The 21,650-nt window shown below is 45.3% G+C and overlaps 1 protein-coding gene across 1 annotated transcript in view; it reads right to left on the bottom strand.

Annotated features, from left to right (window-relative positions):
• cdc42se1 (CDC42 small effector 1) overlaps positions 1–21,252 on the bottom strand; it is a 22,225-nt gene extending 973 nt beyond the window's left edge. The window contains exons 1-5 of the mRNA XM_069681967.1: positions 21,193–21,252; positions 10,831–11,234; positions 4,477–4,581; positions 3,311–3,382; positions 1–2,777 (exon numbers count right to left, since the gene is read on the bottom strand). The exon at positions 1–2,777 is cut by the window's left edge and continues 973 nt beyond it. Coding sequence (XP_069538068.1) covers positions 3,314–3,382; positions 4,477–4,581; positions 10,831–10,980 — 324 coding nt within the window. The 5' untranslated portion in view covers positions 10,981–11,234; positions 21,193–21,252 and the 3' untranslated portion in view covers positions 1–2,777; positions 3,311–3,313. The remainder of the gene's footprint in view (positions 2,778–3,310; positions 3,383–4,476; positions 4,582–10,830; positions 11,235–21,192) is intronic.
• Between the last annotated feature and the right edge of the window lie 398 nt (positions 21,253–21,650).

The following is a 21,650-nucleotide window of genomic DNA, read 5'->3' as shown; positions in this document are numbered from 1 at the left end:
CAGCGGCTGTAAATGCAGCTGTGTTTTAATAATCCAGGTTTGCTTTGAAATGATTCACGGTTCGGCCACCGGGGGCAGCAAGCACCTCCAACAGCTGGTACTGGTGTTTGAAATGCAGCCCAACAAACTGTCGTGTCTGTTTATCCTCCATGAAGCTGTTTAGCGTCGATTGTTGGATTAAAGTCGTCAGCTGACTGAAGTCGTCTCACTGAGTCACATGATGTGAAATCAGCGCCTGCTCACTCCTACACAGCAGAAATGCTCAGTGTGGGAGGAATATATCACAGTGGAGGTGAGGGAGGAAGTATAAAAAGTCCCACGCTCTGAGGAGTGCAGTGAACACACCATGCTGTTGTGAGGGAACCGAGACGAGCTCCAGATTTTCCTTAAATAGACGTTTTGGCCGCGGGGAGGAAGTGGCCGGTCCCACAGAGAGGGGAACCACCGTGACTCAGCTGATGGCGTCACTTTCTGACTGCTGTGTCTGACCTTTTATCTCATGTTTCATTTTCACTTCTGCTGCAAAAAATAGAAAAAATATTTACAATGACTTTAAATGTTTCTGGACATTTAGAAGATTGTGCTGAAAATGAAACAATAATAACGGATAGTTTAGTCCAGTGGTCCTGTATTTTTATTCCAGAGACATAAATAAACAAACTCTTGGGTCTTTGTTAGAGTTGTGGTTTTGTCAGCAGGAGTCTGGTTCAGCCTGTGGTAATGTTTCTGCTACAAACAGAAGTTTACATTCTACATGAACTCTGACTGGTTGATTATTAGAATAAATATCTTTCAACATGTGAATGTTTTCAGACAAACAAATTAACTTAATGGGTTTTTTATGAATGTATACTTTGTCATGTCTGTCTGCAAGACGACAAACTTTAAAATGCTTGTTTTGTGAATGGAGTTTGGTTTGACGAGGAGAACCTTGGAGAAGCGCTGATAGAAGTTTTGTACACAGCATACAATGTCAAGAAGGCTTGAAACACTTAGTTTGTAATCTACGGAGATACATCTAATTAAAAATGTAATGACAATTAAATGTATAAATAAGATGAGGATTTCTGTCTTTGTTTAAATATTTAAATGCACATAAAACTATATTTTTGGTTGGTGGGTTCGACGTCTGTTTGGACATTAAAGTCCTGATCTTGTTGGTATGTTTTTAAAGTGCTGCCATTTAACTTTTTGGAGAATTTAAACCACCCTGCGTTAACAAAAGTTTAACTGGCTGCTGATATTTAAAGAAACTCTGCAACTCTATCCATACATCGAGTGACACAAACCGAAGCCTAAAACTGAAACTTGAGAAACTCTGATGAAGCAATCGGCTCAGTCTGCCTTCAGATAATCAGAATGTTTGATCAGAAGAAACACAAAATATAAAAACAGCCATATGAGAAGAAATCACAGCAAATCACCCAAAACAGCAGAAAAGTGAAAATATCATCCGCTCTGTTCAAATACACGAAATATAAAACGGCCAAACACTTGATTCTTTCTGTTCGCTCCAGATGCAACTTGAAATGTTTGAAACAAGAAATGTTTTAATCCTAAATCCAGATAAAATCTCAATCTAAAAGTTATTTTCAGTCTATCTGGAGCCCAAAAATATGTCAGGATCAGACCCGTTTACGGCCCCGACCCTCAGAGTAAGCAGTCAAATGAACAGAAATGCAACTGTGACACATGAAATGAGATATTACAAAAACGGGTCATTTTTAAATGGGGGTTTTGTATTGTGTCCAGTCTCCTCAGAGAGTTCAGTGAAGCAACAAATATATTTAAACTGGAGGATTAAGAACAGATGACATCACACACACACACGCGCGCACACACACATGTTTAAGGGACTTTCCCATCTCCTTAAACAAGAGTCTTTAATCATTCAGAGTGAAGCATCCTGGGAATTGAAGTCCAATGATGTCATCACTGAGGCCACGGGACCAGACGTGGGGGGATTAGGAGGCATAAAAATACACAATGAAATAATTATAATAATCCTTTAGAGGCCGAAAACAGAACAGCTGAACACAGTGAAGCATCCTGGGAAATGTAGTCCTCTGAGAAAACACACAGCAGCTGTCGGGGGGACTTTCCACCAGCGTGAGGGTTTAAATGAAGGATGTGGGATTGTATAACACACAAAGCTTCATGGATTGAGTTAAAAAATACTAAGAATGCTGGGAAGTGTAGTCTTTTTGTCCTTTCTTTTAACAATTTTAAGCAGAATTTTTGGAGCCAAAAAAATGTTTTCCAGTTTTTTCTTTAAATACAGACATTCTGTCATATATCACAAATCCTGAATAGAATTGGATTCTGGGAAATGGAGTCCAGTGATGTCATCAGTCGGTTTCAGGCCCTCAGAGGGTGAATACAAGAAAACGTGGCCTTTTTTTCAATTCAATCTTTCTGTTTTTTTCCATCTTGAATTTAATAATACTTCCTTGATATCAGAGGCATGCTGGGAGATGTAGTCCTTGCCTTTGATGAAATGAGGACTGTTTTATTTATTGGACCTGAGAAGTGAAAAAAACTCTCCGTCCGGACTCGTTATTGGATGTTTTTAACGATGAATACTGATTTTACAGTTTTAGTAGAAATTTCTGGAATGCACCAGAAGCAGCTGGTGGGGGTGGGGGTGGGGGGGCAGTGCTTTGCTCAAGGACACTTCAGCAGGGAGGTTGAAGAGGAGGCTCGTTCAGAGGAGGGTGAGGGTCAGCGAGGAGGAAAGAGAAGGTCGATCACGTGGTCTACATCAGTTTTATTTTCTCCTGAAAAATAACGAGCACACATGAAGAAGTCAACAACTGAAACTGGTCTGAAACATAGTCCAGAGTTCTGTCAGTGCCCCCTACAGGTAGCAGAGTTCATTACATCCTGTTCTTATTCTGCTGTGTTCAGATCAGAAAGAAAAGAAAGATCATATTTCTCCTTAGGATCATTTGTGTTTATTCTGTTCAACACAAAATGTCACTACAGCGCTATGAAGCCACAACAAACAGATGTTACTGAGATTTAATGACAATAAACAGGCTGAGAGGACGCTGAGAGAACTACAGCAGGAGGCAGGGTTGTGTCAGGTCTGTCTGTAAGACGTCAAGAACTCTACTTTAAAATGACTGTTTGTTGAATGGAGTTTGGTTTGAACATTCCTTAGTGAGAATCTCTGCACTTCATAGATTTGCGGCACAGCGTCCTGCTAATAAATCCCTCACACTGAAATGTCTGACGTTATGTGTGATTCATGTGTCATTGTGTGTGTGTGTGTGTGTGTGTGTGTGTGTGTGTGTGTGTGTGTGTTTACCAGCTATAACAGGCTGTTCCTGCCGTTCATGTTCGGGCCTTTAGACCTCATCTGTTCCTGAACGGACCCCGACTGTACACACACACACACACACACACAGGAACATGAACAATAGATCAGTACCCACAGTAACCTATAACTGAATGTTATTTTTAGGTTTAGATCTATGAATATTTATACCATAATTCTGTTTCACTTTGTCCTTAAAGGTAAATATGTATTTGTGTGATCTATTATCTCTGATGATACTTAAATATACGAACTTCATATTTCAGGTGTATTTGTATTCAATAATGTGTCCAGGTGTTTGCTGTAATTATTTATCATGTAATACTTCTTTGTTATTCTATTTTATTATTCTAGTTTTATTTGATCAGAACTGCAGCTGAATTTTCTTCCAACAGACAAAAGTGAGACAGACAAGCAAAAATAGAAACGGGAAGAACAGGAAGCTCTGTGTGACACTTCCTGACACACACACACACGCACACACACACACACACACACACACACACACACACACACACAGAGGGCCTTTGATGATGATGCAGCTGCTCCATCAGTGTCTCCTCTGTCTGACTGAAGCTGATTTCACTTCCTGTTTTTACTCTTCAGTAGTTAAAGATTCTTTTACTCCCATCAGGCTCTGCAGACGTTTTCAAAGCCTGATGGGAGTTGTAGTTTCATTATTTATTCATATATTCAGATTATTTTCTTAAACTTAGTTTGTATTTTTAAAAATACCAGGAAATAAAGAAATGTTAATTATTAAATTCATATATTTTTTCTTTATTGTTGAAATATTTAATATTTAATTTAAATCTTTTTCATATTCTAAACAAAAACTTAAAATACGTTAAAATCTGCAGACAAATTCAAACATAATTTATTAATAAAATTATTTAATTGATGATTTTAAATTTTTATATTATTTTCATTTTTCTATTTTTTATGTCTGTATTTTTAAAACTTTAATATTTCAGTTTAAAAGTAATGCCTGATAAGTAACAGACAGACAGGTACAAAGACAGACAGGTGGGTATGAAGACATATAAAGAGACAGACAGACAGATAAAGATACAATCAGACAGGTAAAGAGAGACAGGTAGTCAGACAGACAGGTGTACAGACAGACAGGTGTACAGACAGACACATGTGTGTCTCACCGGCTGCAGGCCCTCGGCCATCTCTCCAGAGCCGATGTGTGTGAGGTGGATGAAGTTTGTCGGCTCTCCGATCATACTGCGATCGATCTTCCTCCTCTTCTTCTTCTACACACACACAGGCACACCACACACACACACACACACACACACACACACACACACACACACACACACACAGGTTAATAGGTGTGTATTACGTCAGTGTGTTGATCTTCATGTCTGAACTCGTCCACATTCTGTCAGCCTCTCCTCACCTTCATGTTCACACCTTTAAAAACACCCTGATGGTGAAACCTGCAGCCAGCTGAGCAGGGATCGTTTCTCACTGTATCACTGTGTGTCATGGTGTTTGTATGGAGGATCAGTTCAGCCAGAACTAAGAGGACTAATAAACTCTAATAATTATGTTGGTACTCAGGGTCATCAGGTGCTCTTTACATTTAAAAAGGAAACAGGAAACTGTGATTATAAATGCATTAAAATTGAAAATACATTTAAAATAAAGAAAAGGAAAATAAATGTTTAATTATTTTAACACTTAACAAAGACACTTGTTGGTATCACCATTTGTTACTTTAGGTGCTGCTTTTATTCTGAAGGCAGAAATTTTCAAAATAAAGCGTCAGAGAGTGAAGCTCTACACAGACGAGGCGTTCAGGCTCCAACATGTCCAAAAAACAGGCTTTAATACAAAGCCAAGAATCCTCTTCCTCGACAGCTCTCTGTGCTGCGTTCAAGGACACCCTGTGCTGCATTAAGGGACCCTCTATGGTCTGGCAAACAGCCACCGAAGACCTCATTAAAATCCCATCCCGCTCCTGGAGTCCAGTTAATCCTGCTGAGGGGAAACGGATCCAGAAAACATCTGAGCCACAGTCAGAAGAGTTTAGATCTGATCTGAGAGGATTACACTCCTCCGGATTATTCCAAACTGTTGTGTAACCAGAGAGACTGAAGAGGAGGAGAACTCTGTGAGGACGAAAGTTCATCTCTGTTAGATCAATACGAAGAACTCTGAATCTTTACACACAGAGCACTCTGTTATATTATTTACAGAGACATTTAATTATCCTTTGAAGAGGCTGAACTTCTGCTAAGTTTACACCAAATGTCCACACTGCTCCTCTGTCTTTGAACCACTTAAACAGAGGCATTCTGTATCTTAAAAAAGTCTCAGGTTGTGTTTAGTCAAGTCGAGTCAATTTATTTATTAAGCACATTAAAAACAGCAGCAGCTCACCAAAGTGCTGTACAATGCATAAAAGAAGCAATACATAGAAACCAAAGCAGTGAGACAGAACAAAACCAAACAGAACAGGTGTATGTTTTGAGGCTGGAAGGCTATTCAACGGTCGAGGGGGCTTGACTGAGAAAGCCCGGGCACCTCTAAGTTTAAAATTAGAACGGGGGACCACCAGGAGACCTGTGTCAGAAGATCTGAGGGGCCTGAAGGCTGACAGGTATATAGGAGGGGGCCAGGTCGTCAGGCCTTTAAGTACGAACATCCATCCATCCATTTTTTCCATTATTCGAGCCTGGGTCGTCGTGGCAGCAGGCTAAGCAAGGTGACCCAGATGTCCCTCTCCCCAGCCACATTTTCCAGCTCCTCCTGGGGCATTCTGAGGCGTTCCCCGGCCAGATGAGACGTATAATCCTGCCCGGGGTCTCCTCCCAGTTGGATGTGCCCGGAAAACCTGCAACAGAAGGCGCCCAGGAGGCATCCTAATCAGATGCCCAAACCAACTCAAGTCGCTCCTTTCAATGCAAAGGAGTAGCGGATCTACTCCGAGCTCCCTCCAGATGTATGAGCTCCTCACCCTATCTCTAAGGCCGAGCCCCGCCACCCTACGGAGGAAACTCATTTTGGCCCCTTGTATCCGCGATCTCATTCTTTCGGTCACTAACTAAAGACTGAATGAGCAAACTCCCATGCCCCCCGAGCTGCTCTGCAAGGATAAAGAGTTGGTCAACTGTTTCACGGCCAGGACGGAATCTGCATTGTTCCTCCTGTATCTAAGGTTTGACATTTGGCCGGAGCCTCCTTTCCAGCACCCTGGAATAAACTTTACATGTAATACCCCTATAGTTGAGGCATACCCTCAGGTCCCCCTTTTGAAAAATGGGAACCACCATCCCAGCCATTCCACAGGTCCTGTCCCTGACCTCGACGCAACACTGAAAAGGCCAAAAGCCAAGACAGCCCTGCTGAAGACAGCTTGAGCCTGCTTCCCCCTCCTGAGTTGTCTAACAGTTTGCCAGAACTTCCTTGAGGCCAGCCCAATGTCCTTCTCCAAAGCCTCCCTGAACTCCTCCCACACCCGGGGTTCTGCTTCTGCAACCACTGAAGCTGCAGCCCTTCTGGCCATCCAGTACCCGTCTGCTGCTTCTGGAGACCCCTGGCCTAACCAATCCCAAAAGGCCGCCTTCTTCAGCCTGACAGCTGATGGGTGTTCTGGTACTAGGTACACTTAGGAATCACCCTATGCTCAAACATGGTGTTTGTTATGGCTAATCCATGGCTAGCACAGAAGTCCAAAAACAAAGCACCACTCAGGTTCAGATCCGGCGGACCGTTCCTCCCAATCACCCCCCTCCAGGTTTCTCCATCATTGCCCACGTGAGCCTTGAAATCCCCAAGTAGAACTAAAGAGTCCCCAGGGGAACCCTTTCTAGGACTCTGACCAATGTCTCCAAGAGTAGTCGCAGAGAGAGTACCCTCTCGTTCACTGGGGAAAACTTCAACATAGTGGATGTGGACATGAGCCCAACTGGCCTACGCCGCCAGGATCAGCATGCCAAGGTTCCCAGGTTCATAGGGACATGCAAATGCCTCCACCATGTTAAGGTAGTGATTCATGGAGGAGAAATACAAAGAGTGCAAGCTTAAAATCAATTCTGAAGCAGATTGGAAGCCAGTGAAGAGACATTAAAATGGGATTAATATGCTCCCTCTTCCTGGAACCAGTCAGCAGCCTGGCTGCAGCATTTCGGACCAGTTGCAGGCGGGACAGGGACAACTGGCTGATGCCAGAATACAGGGAGGTACAATAATCGAGAAGAGATGAGAGCCTTTAACAGATCACTGAAGGAGAGAGGGAGTTTTAACCAAGAAACTGGATTTCACAACCGCTTTCACCTGGGAGTCAAATGTAAAAGCAGTGTCAAAAATAATTCAAAGGTGACCCAGACATTCCTCTCCTCAGCCACATTACCTGGCTCCTCCTGGGAGATTCCAAGGTGTTCCCAGGCAAGTCGGGATATATAATCCCTCCAGTAGGCTCTGGGTCTACCCCGGGGTCTCCCAGTTGGACATACCCAGAAAACTTCCAAAGGGAGGCGCCCCAGAGGCATCCTAATCAGATGCCAGAACCATATTTACTGGCTCCTTTTGATGCGAAGGAGTAGCGGCTCTACTCCGAGCTCCCTCCAGATGCCTGAGCTCCTCACCCTGCGGAGGAAACACATTTCTGCTGCTTGTATCCGCGATCTCATTCTTTCAGTCTCTACACAAAGCTGATGACCACAGGTGAGGGTTGGAAATGGCACAACGATGAAACCAACTGGACCAAGAAAGAATCTGCTGTTCGATCTGTCTGGATCTACTGAAGGATCTGGTGACTGTCCCCTCTGGACACAGCTACTGCATGAGCTGTATTAGAAGGCACTGGGATGGAGAGGATGTGAAGAGAGTCTACAGCTGCCCTCAGTGCAGGCAGGCCTTCACACCGAGGCCTGTTCATGTGAAAAGCACCATGTTAGCAGTTTTAGTGGTGGAGCTGAAGAAGACTGGACTCCCAGCTGCTCCTGCTGATTACTGCTATGGACCTGAAGATGTGACCTGTGATTTCTGCACTGGGAGAAAACTGAAAGCCTGCAGGTCCTGTCTGCAGTGTGTGGTCTCTTACTGTGAGGAACACCTGCAGCCTCATTATGAAGTAGCTCCGTTAAAGAAACATCAGCTGGTGGAGCCCTCCAAGAAGCTCCAGGACAACGTCTGCTCTCGTCATGATGAGGTGATGAAGATGTTCTGCCGTACTGATCAGCAGGACGAACATAAAGGCCATGACACAGTCTCAGCTGCAGCAGAAAGGAGCGAGAGGCAGAGAGAGCTCGGGGTGAGTCGACAAAACATCCAGCAGAGAGTCCAGGACAGAGACAAAGATGTGAAGCTGCTTCAACAGCAGGCGGAGGCTATCAGTCGCTCCGCTGATAAAGCAGTGGAGGACAGTGAGAAGATCTTCACTCAGCTGATCCGTCTGATGACGTTTATAACAAAACAGTTTTTGTACCAGGCTGTGGACATTTTTATTTCAGCTGTAATGTTATTTCTTGTTTCCTGGAGCCTCTAGTGGCCACTCGAGGAACTGCCGTTTTATGCACTTCAGCAATGGCTCCATTTTTTAACAGCAGAGGCCGCTGGTTTACACAGAGTGAATGTGAATGTCATGTCACGTTAGTTAAATATAAATAATAAATAATACTATAATAATACAGGAAAGGCTCATCTGACATCACAGCAGCCTGTTTGATGGAAGTTTGTATTTTTCCACTGCAGGCCGTGAATATTATCTGTGAAATAACACACACACGCGCGCACACACACACACACACACACACACACACAGTCACACTGCCAGCTGGGAGTGAATCATCGTACTCCTCCACACTGAGAGCCGTCGTCATGGCAACAACAGGAAACAGTCAGGGAGCTGTTCTGGGGGTCAAAGGTCGTCATCTCAGGCGAGATCGAGTGTTGAATGAAGCGGTTCAGCTGCAGGATAACGAGGTGACACGTTTCCTGCTTCACACGCCTCACTTCCTGTTCTCTGCAGACACGCTCATTAGGAGGTGTTTTACTTTGAAAATCTGTTTTCAGTCATGGGTGGTTCCTGAAACTCTCCAGGACCTCATGATCCTTCCTCACGGTTTCTCTCAGCTTCAGCAGTGTCGAAGTTTCATGGTAATAAATCTGTGAGACCACCGATCAAACTCACCGCCCTGAAACTCCAGGAGGTCCCTGACTGAGCGGCTGATCTGAGAGCAGTCACGTTAAGTTAAACTGAGGCTGATTCCTGCTCAGCAGCAGCAGCAGCAGCATCGAGTCATCACTGAGTCATCACAGCAGGGGAACAGGCATGAATTTCAAAATAAGAGCAGCTGTGGAAAGACGTCACAGGTTCACGTACAGAAAGACTTCCAACATGGCCGCCAAACAGAGCTGGAGGAAGAAGTCAGAACGTTTCCCGCTGTTTAAGTACTAAAATAGGCTGATACAAGGAAAGGAATACACGTATAATAAACATGTAGTTAAAGAGAGAGAAACGTGCGACATCATTCATTCAACATTCATGTGAACGCTGATTTTACTGCTTTAGACAAAACATCATCAGCAAGCGTTCAGGGGAATGTAGTGAAGTAAAACGTGCCACAAACGTGTTTAAGTACAGAACGTGTGTCAAAGAGAAGTCACTGCTGTGTGTGTGTGTGTGTGTATTGTTGCAGTGCCACAATGGAACAAACAGAGAATCTATAAATACAGACAGAGGAAGAGGAGGGGGGCGGGACTTCCTCTCATCAGTCTGAACGTTTAAAGGACTCTATGCTGTGACACAGAAAGAATAACAGAGTGTGTGTCTGTGTGTGTGTGTGTGTGTGTGTGTGTGTGTGTGTGTGTGTGTGTACAGACAGGACCTTCGGCTCCCTCTCTTGTATTTATGAGCCTCCTGCCTCCTCTGGACCTGCTTCAGTTGAAGAACAACAAGATTTAACAAAACTACACGAGACTTAAAGCAACAGTTTCCAAACCAACAAACTGATGTTGCTGACATGATGTGGAAGGAGGGCGTTGGCCTGCAGGAGGTCAAAGTTCACAGTGAAACAGGAAGAGGAAGTCCTGCCACCTGTTTCCTCTGGAGTAAATTCGGCTGGTGAGACGTTCACTGAACCTGATCTTCCCAAACATCACATTTAATGCTGACGACAAAAACCTGCCAGAAGTTCAAATCTGGATGATTCTCAGGCAGGGTCCGAGGCGTCTGTTTCTCTGGTTTCTAAGAGGATTTATGGATGTATTTATGTTTTCTCTGGATAGACATCAGAGATAAATGTATCTACAGGAAGTGGAACTCACACTGAATCTAAAAATGTGTGTATCTTGTTTGTGTGTTCAGATTTGACCGAGGTTGTGACTCTGAGAAGGAGAGCCTTTTTTGACGCCAACAGAAACAGTGTTCCTGTTCTTGTCAGTTTGAAACCCTGTGAGTTTAACCTGCTTTATGAGGACCTTTAGGTTTAGAGGGTCCTCACAACAGTACAGTTTAAATATGTGTGTGTGTGTGTGTGTGAGTGTCTCACCGGCGGGGGTTTAGCCACCACGCAGCAGCCCATCTTGTGCCAGAAGTCGCTCATCCCGACGCTCCGCCTGTCCAGCGGCTGGCCGTCACTCTCTGCTGCCGCCCTGCAGGCCGAATGAGGAACTGCAGCCTGCGGGTAATCCTGGGGCATTCAGACAAAAACTGCACCAGCAGGACAAAAAAAAAAACGAATATAAACCCCACCTCAGACGGAAAAGCGTCTGCTGAAAGGCTCCAGGAGGGAAAAATGTATCAAATAAAAAAAATAAAATTATTTCCCACAGAAACGACCGAATCCAGAATCAGGTCCTCTGACCTCTGACCTCTGGCCTCTCTGCAGGCGAAAAACAAGAAGAGGAAATAATCCAAAGTGAGACTTTACGACGCTGCAGCTTCAGGTTTGATCTGTGGAGACAGAAAAGAAACTTTTTGACATTTTCTGTTTAAATCGCAGTTTTAAACATCTCATTTAAGAACGTACGTTTTAAGTTTAGTTCAACTGAATTTGTGGGCTTATTTTGATCTTTGGGATTCTAAACTGTAATCAACTACATGTTCGTCCGTCCGTGCGTCCGTCCGTCTTTTCCCATCAGTCAGTTTACAGTTTGAAGGAAGTTAAAAAATCCTTGTTCTTAGTAACCTGCAGGTTGTGTCACAGCTTGTTGAGTATTTTTCTCTCTTATCTTTGTCAAAGATTCATTTTATTTTTTCGCTGGTTTTCTGCCTGAACAAACATTCAAACAGACTTTGAGCACAAGAAATCTAAGTTATGTGCGTAAAAGTTTCATGAGTTGAGCTAACGATGAAAGAGAAAGGTTACAAAGCATACATTTTAGTGAAACTTACACTAGTGACAGAATCAACTTAAATTACTCAACTTGTTACGGTCAGTTGTTGTACGTCATGATGAGCTCCAACGTGCAGCAGCAGCACAAATAAAGAAAAGCCACACAGTCGAACTGTTGACTTTATGTATGTGCTAACGTTAGCCACGAGAAGCTACTAGTCACACCTGACCAAATAAGACTGAAGAGGAAAAGGCACGTTTAGTTCTTGTCATCAGGAGGCCACAGACGTCTTTATTTAACCACAGCTCATGTTCACTGTGAAGCACGGAAATGTTTGTCATCCACAAGTCGTTTAAAGGATGATTTTACCAGCAGACGTTTTGACTCGTGATTTATATGCTGATTTATATGTTATTACAGTACGGAGACTTTTATTTTGGAAGGAAAAGAAAGGGGAGCTTTTCAACAGGTAACAGGTTGTTTTATGTGAAGTAAGATGGTCACAGGTTGAATCTGTTTATCAGCAATACATGTTCAGCAGTAAGTTTTATTTTGGAAGGGTAACATAAACATTCCTGCACAGTTCCAAAAGTGTCCTCTTAAAACGGAGTCCTCACAAAGATAGAAGAACGAGAACACACTCTCTCATTGAGCTACATGGGAACCAAACGTCAACACAGAGAACACATTAAGCATGACTAAACACTGGGTGTGGTCCAAACACACACACACACACACACACACACACAGAAACACACTGAGATTTTAAAAAGTGAATGTTTAAGAAGTTTGATTTTCGTCACACCTGTGTGTACCTGAGACTCAGCTGACCTTTGACCCCAGGTTAATGTGTACAGTGTGATGGGATAACAATCAACAGCCAGAGAACACACTCAGAACAAATCCTGTTAGCTTCCCTGTTAGCTTTAGCTTCCCTCTGTCTGTAAGCCCTATATAATGAGCTGGGACCTGATAGCTTTAGCCGTAGTATGTTAGCATAATATCATGACCTGTGCCCTGTTAGCTTAGCCCCAGTGTATGAGCAAGATATCATGACTTGGACTTTTTAGTTTTTAGCCGCAGTCTGTTTGCAAGATATCGTGGAGACCTATTAGCTTTAGCCACTGTTAGCAAGGAATCATGTTACGGGACATGTTAGCTTTAGCCTGAGTCTGTTAATATGTTATCATGATCTTGGACCTGTTAGCTTCAGTCTGTTTTCTTGATGACATGACCTGGGACATGTTAGCTTTAGCCTCAATCTGGTAGCATGATTGGTGAACTGTGGAGGCTGATGAGATAAATGCTAACCTGCTAGGTAGCCGTTTAAGCTCTTGCTACTTAAAATGTTTCTCTGAGCTTCTCTCTCCTTTTTGTTCACCTTTGTGTTCAGTCAGAGGTTCAGCCAGAGGCACAATGAAGCTCTCAGAGTTTATTGATAGCTAGTTACAGGGATTTTAGCTTGTTAGCTCAGCTTGGTTGCTGACAGGCCACTGTTTTTAAGGCTGCCGTGTCTTTAAAAATAATCATGTCTCCTTCTGAAGTGTTTTTCTCTTTTCTTTTCCAGCCTCCACATTCTTTGTCGAACAGGGAAAGTCAAGGTCCGCCGCGGCTGGCTGATAAGAGCCGTGTTTCCTGATTACATAAAGGGGTTAAACTTCTATTTTCAGTTCTGGTCCTGCAGGAGGAAACTTCTGGAGTCCGTCCAGCACATTTCAGCAGACGATAAAGAAAGAATGTGAGGAGGCCGAGACTCAGAAACATGTAGCCTCATGCATCACATCCAACGCATTCAGACGAGAGGAATGTAAACCTCTACAGCCCGAGGGGTTCACATCAGATACAGACGCTTCAGCTGAAGGACAGATCACCACTTCCTGTTTGAAGTTCTCCTTCCTCTACGTTTTACAACCACAAGATACATTGTCATCAGCAGGAGACGTTTCTGCTGCGGTCTGGGACACACACATGGACCTTACTCAAACAGAACTGTTCATCAACAAGCTCCTCCTACCTGATGATCTACACGACTGGACACAACCTGTTCCTGATGTGGTGAAGACAGCAGGAAGTACTTTACAAACAACCAATAACAACATGACTACAAACCAAACATCCAATCAGAAAACAACTACAATCAGACAACTTGGATTACCAGTACAAGCCAATCAGAGCACGACTAATAAACAAGAACAATCAATCAACCCACCAACCAAGACCAACCAATCAGAACACAGCTACGAACCAACTGACCAACCAATCACAATTAAGCAACGAGAATACAAGCAAACCAATCAGAGCCAATCAGAGCCAATCAGAGCGTGACCATGAAACATCCTCTAAATAAACTGACCAATCACAGTTTACGAATCAGGAAACAACAACAAACAAACCAATGGGAGTCGTTTCCTCTGCTCTCAGATAAATGTTTTTGTGTTTGTGTGTAAAGTTTAATTGTTTGACATCAGAAGTCTCAGATCACAGACGCCTCTTTGTTTATCAGCGGCTCAGTCGCCTCCAGGGGGCGCTAACAGGACGCTTTATTTTAGCCTCATGACCAGTGTGTGACAGTGTGTGTGTGTGTGTGTGTGTGTGTGTGACAGTGTGTGTGTGTGTGTGTGTGTGTGACAGTGTGTGTGTGTGTGTGTGTGTGTGTGTGTGTGTGTGACAGTGTATGTGTGTGTGTGTGTGTGTGACAGTGTGTGTGTGTGTGTGTGTGTGTGTGACAGTGTATGTGTGTGTGTGTGTGTGACAGTGTGTGTGTGTGTGTGTGTGTGTGACAGTGTGCGTGTGTGTGTGACAGTGTGTGTGTGTGTGACAGCGTGTGTGTGTGTGTGACAGTGTGTGTGTGTGTGTGTGTGTGTGTGACAGTGTGTGTGTGTGTGTGTGTGTGTGTGACAGTGTGTGTGTGTGTGTGTGACAGTGTGTGTGTGTGTGTGTGTGTGTGTGTGTGTGTGTGTGTGTGACAGTGTGCGTGTGTGTGTGACAGTGTGTGTGTGTGTGACAGCGTGTGTGTGTGCGTGTGTGTGTGTGTGTGCATGTGCGTGTGTGTGTGTGTGTGTGTGTGTGTGTGTGTGTGTGACAGTGTGTGTGTGTGTGTGTGTGTGTGTGTGTGTGTGTGTGTGTGACAGTGTGCGTGTGTGTGTGTGTGCATGAGGATGTTTGTCCCATGATGTCAGCGTGAGGAGGAAGAACAGGAAAACTGTGAGGAGGCGACTACGGATCAAACCAACAACACACACACACCCCTCCTGTGTGCAGATGGTACAGTCCGACCCGCCCTGATGAACTGAGAGTTGGAGTTTGTCGAGCTCAGAGGAACAATTAAGTTTTCCAGCATTCACTCAGGTGCTGCGGTGTATTTACTGCACCAGTTATCCACAGCTTCACTTACTTTGACGATCTGTTTGATTCTATATTTTGACAGCAGATCAGACAGGAAATGATGTCACAGAGGAAGCGTCAGAGTGCCCCTGAGCTCGACACGTCTGACGTGTTCATGACTGAAAGAATCGATACAGAAAGAGGACACAGTGAGAGTGAGACAGCAGAGTGTGGTGAGACTCTGATCAGCTGACAGCTCATCAGACCTGAAAACAACAGGAGTCTGTGTGAGACAGTGAACGCACCACGCAGACAGACAGATGTGCAGACAGACACACAGAGACACACAGACAGACAGACATGCAGACAGACATGCAGACAGACACACAGACAGACATGCAGACAGACAGACAGACACACAGACAGACAGACAGACGGATGCACACACACACACACACACACACACACACACAGACGGACGGTGACCTGGAGGTCACACACAGAGTCACGTGACGTGTGTTTCTTTGATCAGCTGAGAGGAGTGAGACGTCTCTGCAGGACTTCAGGATCTTTGTTCACGATAAAAACAGACGAATGTTTCACACTGACTTTATGCGGACGGTGAAATGTGCACAAGAACGCCCAAAGTGTTCGCCAGTTCGTGGGAGCTCTGCTGAACAGTCACGTGTCTGTGCTGTGAGGAGGGATCCACACTGACCCCCTCAGACCTGTTCTCATTAAAGAGATGGAACGTCAACCTCCTGACACCAAACTGTCCTCTGGACCTCCTCTCTAAACTCAGACGCCAACTTCCTGTTCTGATGGTCACTTCCTGTCCAGCACGCAGCCATTAGAGATCAGAAAGGACAGAGAGAGAGAGAGAGAGAGAGAGAGAGAGAGAGAGAGAGAGAGAGAGAGAGAGAGAGAGAGAGACTATGACTGACAGTCAGTGAGCGGAGAGCCAGCAGCTCCACAAAGACTCTTTTCATTCAGACTTTAACGACACGTCGACCACCTTTAACGGAAAATACAAACTATACACACACACAAGTCAAACACACACACCTGATGTCACAAACACACACACACCTGAAGTCACACACACACACACACACCTGATGTCACAAACACACACACACCTGAAGTCACACACACACACACACACACCTGATGTCACAAACACACACACACCTGAAGTCACACATACACACACACCTGATGTCACACACACACACACACCTAAAGTCACACACACACACACACACACACACCTGAAGTCACACACACACACACACACCTGATGTCACAAACACACACACACCTGAAGTCACACACACACACACACCTGAAGTCACACACACACACACACACACCTGATGTCACAAACACACACACACACCTGATGTCACACACACACACACACCTAAAGTCACACACACACACACACACACACACCTGAAGTCACACACACACACACACACCTGATGTCACAAACACACACACACCTGAAGTCACAAACACACACACACCTGAAGTCACACACACACACACACACACCTGATGTCACAAACACACACACACCTGAAGTCACACATACACACACACCTGAAGTCACACATACACACACACCTGATGTCACACACACACACACACCTGAAGTCACACACACACACACACACACACACCTGAAGTCACACACACACACACACACCTGATGTCACAAACACACACACACCTGAAGTCACACATACACACACACCTGATGTCACACACACACACACACCTGATGTCACACACACACACACACCTGATGTCACACACACACACACACACACACACCTGAAACTGACTTTTCATCCTAACAGACTCGATCACACTTGATGGATCTCTTTAACAACGCATGCGTGTGTTGCGTGCGTGCGTGTGTGTGCGTGTGGGTGTGTGTGTGTGTGCGTGCGTGTGTTGCGTGCATGCGTGCGTGCGTTGCGTGTGTGCGTGTGCATGTGCGTGTGCGTGTGTGTGTGTGTGCGCATGTGCGTGTGTGTGTGTGTGTGTGTGTGTGTGTGTGTGCATGTGCGTGTGTGTGTGTGTGTGTGCATGTGCGTGTGTGTGTGTGTGTGTGCATGTGCGTGTGTGTGTGTTGCGTGTGGGTGTGTGTGTGTGTGCGTGCGTGTGTTGCGTGCATGCGTGCGTGTGTTGCGTGTGTGCGTGTGTGTGCGCGTGTGTGCGTGTGGGTGTGTGTGTGTGTGCGTGCGTGTGTTGCGTGCATGCGTGCGTGTGTTGCGTGTGTGCGTGTGCATGTGCATGTGCGTGTGCGTGTGCGTGTGTGTGTGTGCATGTGCGTGTGTGTGTAGGCTGAAGGTTAAATCCACAGTGAGGTCAGAGTCCAGCAGCCACACGTCGCTCTGACTGAGGATGATTTTTAACATTTGTGTGAACGAGACGTTGAAATACAGAAACATTCACACGGGGTCAGCTTGTTCACGTCACCATGGCAACAGTCCAAACACACGCAGGGAGCTGAGTCACAGGTTTACCTGACAGACGAGAGTGGACCCTAAAAACTAACCAGAAACACTTCCAGTGAAAAGAAACGCGCCGAACCAGCTGTGAGTAATCCAAAAACCATCAACTCTCTACAAACCAGTGCTGTGCCTGAGCGGGCCAAAAGAGCGCGTTCATTGAACGTGCTCTTTGTTGGTGAGCCGAACGAATCTTTGCAGAACTTTCAAAGCAGCTTTATGATCAGTTCAGATTCCAATAGTCTCATTTTTAAGCAAACTGTCCCCGACGGGTCCGAAGCATCCGAGCGGTCCTGGGAAACATCTGCGAGTGAACGACGTAACCATCTCCGCTGCTGGAGAGGAGCAGCTCGGTGCAGCTGAACAAAGCTAAAACATGACTTTGAATCTGTGCGAACTGAACTTTGAGCTCGCTCTTGTAAGTGTGAACCTGCACAACACTGCCAGAGACTGTCCGAAAGCTGAGCATAAAGGAGACTGACCACAAACACCCAGGACACATTGGAGAAAATAAGCAGATAGAATCTGGAGACTGACGAGTCACTGAGAACAAACTCACCTGAAACAAAGAACCTGACTGACGTAAACATTAAGCAGAGTAATCAAGACGTGAGGCGGCTGCAGACGCTGAGCGCTCAGCAGAGCGGCTCCTCACTCAATCAGAGACAAACGTTTTTATGGATCTGCAGACTTTGACTCCACTCCGGTGTTCAGTCCATCTGTGTGTTAATGTTGCGCACACACACACACGCACACACACACACACACACACACACACACTAAACCAACAGACTCCGGCTGTAAACAACAGTAACTAGTTTATCTGTCAGGAGGTCAAAGTCACAACTGGGTCATCGTTTCTCTTCACCGTTTCTACGGCAACAAGTCTGCTCCACAAACCTCCTGAATGACTCTCGAACATGTCAACGATCCTCAGATACTGACACACGAGTTCAAACCGAACTAGAAGCTGAAAGAGGCAAAAAATGTGTTCAAGTGAAAAGAGAGAGAGGACTTGTCGTCGTTTGGACTGTGTAGCTGCTGTCTGATGATTGGTTCAAATCTACGCTTAAGACAGAAGAAACCATCTCTGCTAAATGTGGTTTCATGGGCACACTGTTCTCAGGTCCCAGAGTTACCAAAATGACTAAAATATGTTTCCGACAGCACTTAAACGCATCGTAACGGGCAAATACATCCTCTAAATTCCCAGTGTGTGAAAACCTACTTGGCGTTAAATGTGTGTGTGCGTGAGATTCAGGGAGCTGTGAGTGTGTCCTGCAGCTCGCCGCGCTCAGCCGCTCGTCCTCTAAACTGACTCCAGACCTGTAATTTGGCTCCAGATCTGAACGTCGCACTGAAACGCTTCAGAAACTCGGCGGTCTGCATCAGGCGGTGAAAAACAGCAGCGGGGGGGCGAGGGTATTTTTAGCTCCCAGTTTCCTGAAACTTTCTCTCTGACTCCGTCTTGATCTCAGCAGCTACAGCAACGTTCACCTGAACCCTTTGACCCCTGACCTTTCACCTCCACTCTGCTGCTCGGCTGTGATTTGGGGATCAAAGAGGACTTTTGTTACAGTTTCTCAGAGTTCTTCTGGAGCCAAAGTAAAACATGACTGTAGGATAACAAGGACAACAGCGGAGCGTTCATGTGTCACATTTGTTCTCTTTGTGCAGCTAAGCTAACAGCTTCCTCTTTTATCCAGTCTGTGTGCTCAGTCTGAGACTGTTGTCTCACCTCACCTCAGCTGCTCGTTAGCTAACAAGCTAATAAACATTAGCTTATTAACGTCTGTAAAATGATGTTTAAAAGCTTCAGACAGACCAACATTAGCCTTCTGCACAACGTTAGCATAACAATGATGTTAGTTTATATTTGAGATTAATAGATGTGAGCTTATTCTTTATTATTGCTGTTAGAATTCCGATGTAAATATTTCTCCTGTGCTGCAGTCGCTTTGAAAACCTGCTGCTGTGACACCACAATTTCTATCTATCCATCCATCTGCCTGCCTACCTATCTGATTACCTACCTACCAATCTGCCTACCTGCCTACCTACCTACCTAGCTACCTACCTATCTGCCTGCCCGCCTGCCTACCTATCTACCTACCTACCTATCTGCCTGCCTGCCTACCTGGCTACCTATCTATCTGCCTACCTACCTTCATGCCTATCTGCCTACCTGTCTACCTACCTACCCGTCTGCCTACCTGTCTGCCTGCCTACTACCTACCTACCTGCCTGCCTACCTGTCTGTCTGTCTGTCTGTCTGCCTGCCTGCCTGCCTACCGATCTACCTACCTTCATGCCTACCTGCCAACCTACCTGCCTACCTGTCCGCCTACCTACCTGTCTGCCTACCCATCTATCTGCCTACCGACCTACCTACCTGTCTACCTGCCTACCTGTCTGTCTGTCTGTCTGCCTGCCTACCTATCTACCTACCTGCCTACCTATCTTCCTACCTACCTGTCTGCCTACCCATCTATCTACCTACCTACCTACCTGTCTACCTACCTGTCTGCCTACCCATCTATCTGCCTACCGACCTACCTACCTGTCTACCTGCCTACCTGTCTGTCTGTCTGTCTGTCTGTCTGCCTGCCTACCTATCTACCTACCTGCCTACCTATCTTCCTACCTACCTGTCTGCCTACCCATCTATCTACCTACCTACCTACCTGTCTACCTACCTGTCTACCTGCCTACCTGTCTGTCTGTCTGTCTGCCTGCCTACCTACCTGCCTACCTATCTTCCTACCTACCTGTCTGCCTACCTATGTATCTGCCTACCGACCTACCTACCTGTCTACCTACCTATCTGCCTACCTTCCTGCCTGCCCATCTAGAACTATTTTCAGCAGTTATTCTCGTGTTTTTCACCCTTTGGATGTGGCTAGGCTAGCAGTTTCGCTCTGCTTCCAGTCTTTGTGCTAAGCTAGGCTAATCATGTCCTGAATCGATCTTAACGAACAGTAAAGGTGTTACTGGTTTCCATGTGAAACATCTGACTGCGGGTGACACAGAGAACAGGATGGTTTTATACAAACTGTGTCTGTGACGAAAGCCTTGGATGCTTGTTAGCTAGCAGGCTAACATCTCAGCTAGAGACTGTTAGCTCAACAAGCCTTTTCTCATAATGGCAGCTAAACACAGATTTATCTTACTGCTTTCCAGTTTACACAGAATGAGGCTAGCAGTTTCCCCCTGCTTCAAGTCTTTATGCTAAGCTAAGCTAATCACACCCTGGACCTGTCTATGTTCCTGACACAGTTTTTTGTAGAAATCCAAACCTCAGACCAGAGAGTTTTGCTAACACAGCCGGTGTTACACTTCAGTCTGTGACCTGTTAGATTCTGTGCCCTGATCAGGAGTTTACATGTTGCTCTCGTGATGATGTGTGGAACCAAACCTGAACTCTTCAAACACACAATCTGACACAATCTGACGGCTGACAGAAAACAGTGAAACACCGCCGCCCTTTAAATAAACATATGAAACATGTTTGTCTGTAATTCATCCTGTTTTCAGTGTTCCAGCTGTGGACTCTGCCCGTCCACTCCCTCTGTTCTCCCGTCTACTCTCACTCAGTCATCTAAAGTCATCTAACATGAATCCTTCACTGTGTTAATGAGTGACAGACTAAGAGGTCTGTTCACACCTGCAGCAGGTGTGAAGGTTAACCCTGCGTTTAAGTTTGAGCAGAAGAAGAAGAAGGAGACTCACCAGAGGAACCAACCGAGCGTCAGGCTGAAAACTGCAGACTGAGATCATCAAGCAGCTCTCTCTCGCTCTCTCTCTGTCTCGCTCTCTCTCTCTCTCTCTCTGAGGTGTGGCTCCAACCAGGAAACCCGTGCTCCTTTTTTCTCTAACGGACTTCATTTTTTCCTCTTTTTCCCTCTTCCTTCACTTCCTGTTTATGTCCAGTCAAACAGCTCCTCCTGCTGTCCGCACAGACTCATTACACCGATGCAGGGCCCCTACTTTCCTACTTTGTCAAACTATGATGGGGGGATGAACCCTGTGATCAGAGGAGGTGCGTCAGCCTCGTACACTTTGAGAAGCAGATTCATGAAAAACATCTCCATTTGCCCCGAGCAGTTTAGACCGACAGAAGATAAAAGGGAACCAATGACCTCCTCAGCGTCAGTCATAGCAACAGATCAGCATGAACATTATTTATT

The sequence above is a fragment of the Semicossyphus pulcher genome, unplaced genomic scaffold, assembly GCF_022749685.1.
Source record: "Semicossyphus pulcher isolate SPU_LCO1_2020_fin unplaced genomic scaffold, fSemPul1.0.p SCAF_5, whole genome shotgun sequence".
NCBI classification, from domain to species: Eukaryota; Metazoa; Chordata; class Actinopteri; order Labriformes; family Labridae; genus Semicossyphus; species Semicossyphus pulcher.
The sequence above is the reverse complement of the archived record's forward strand: the minus strand, read 5'-3'. Positions and strand labels throughout refer to the sequence as shown.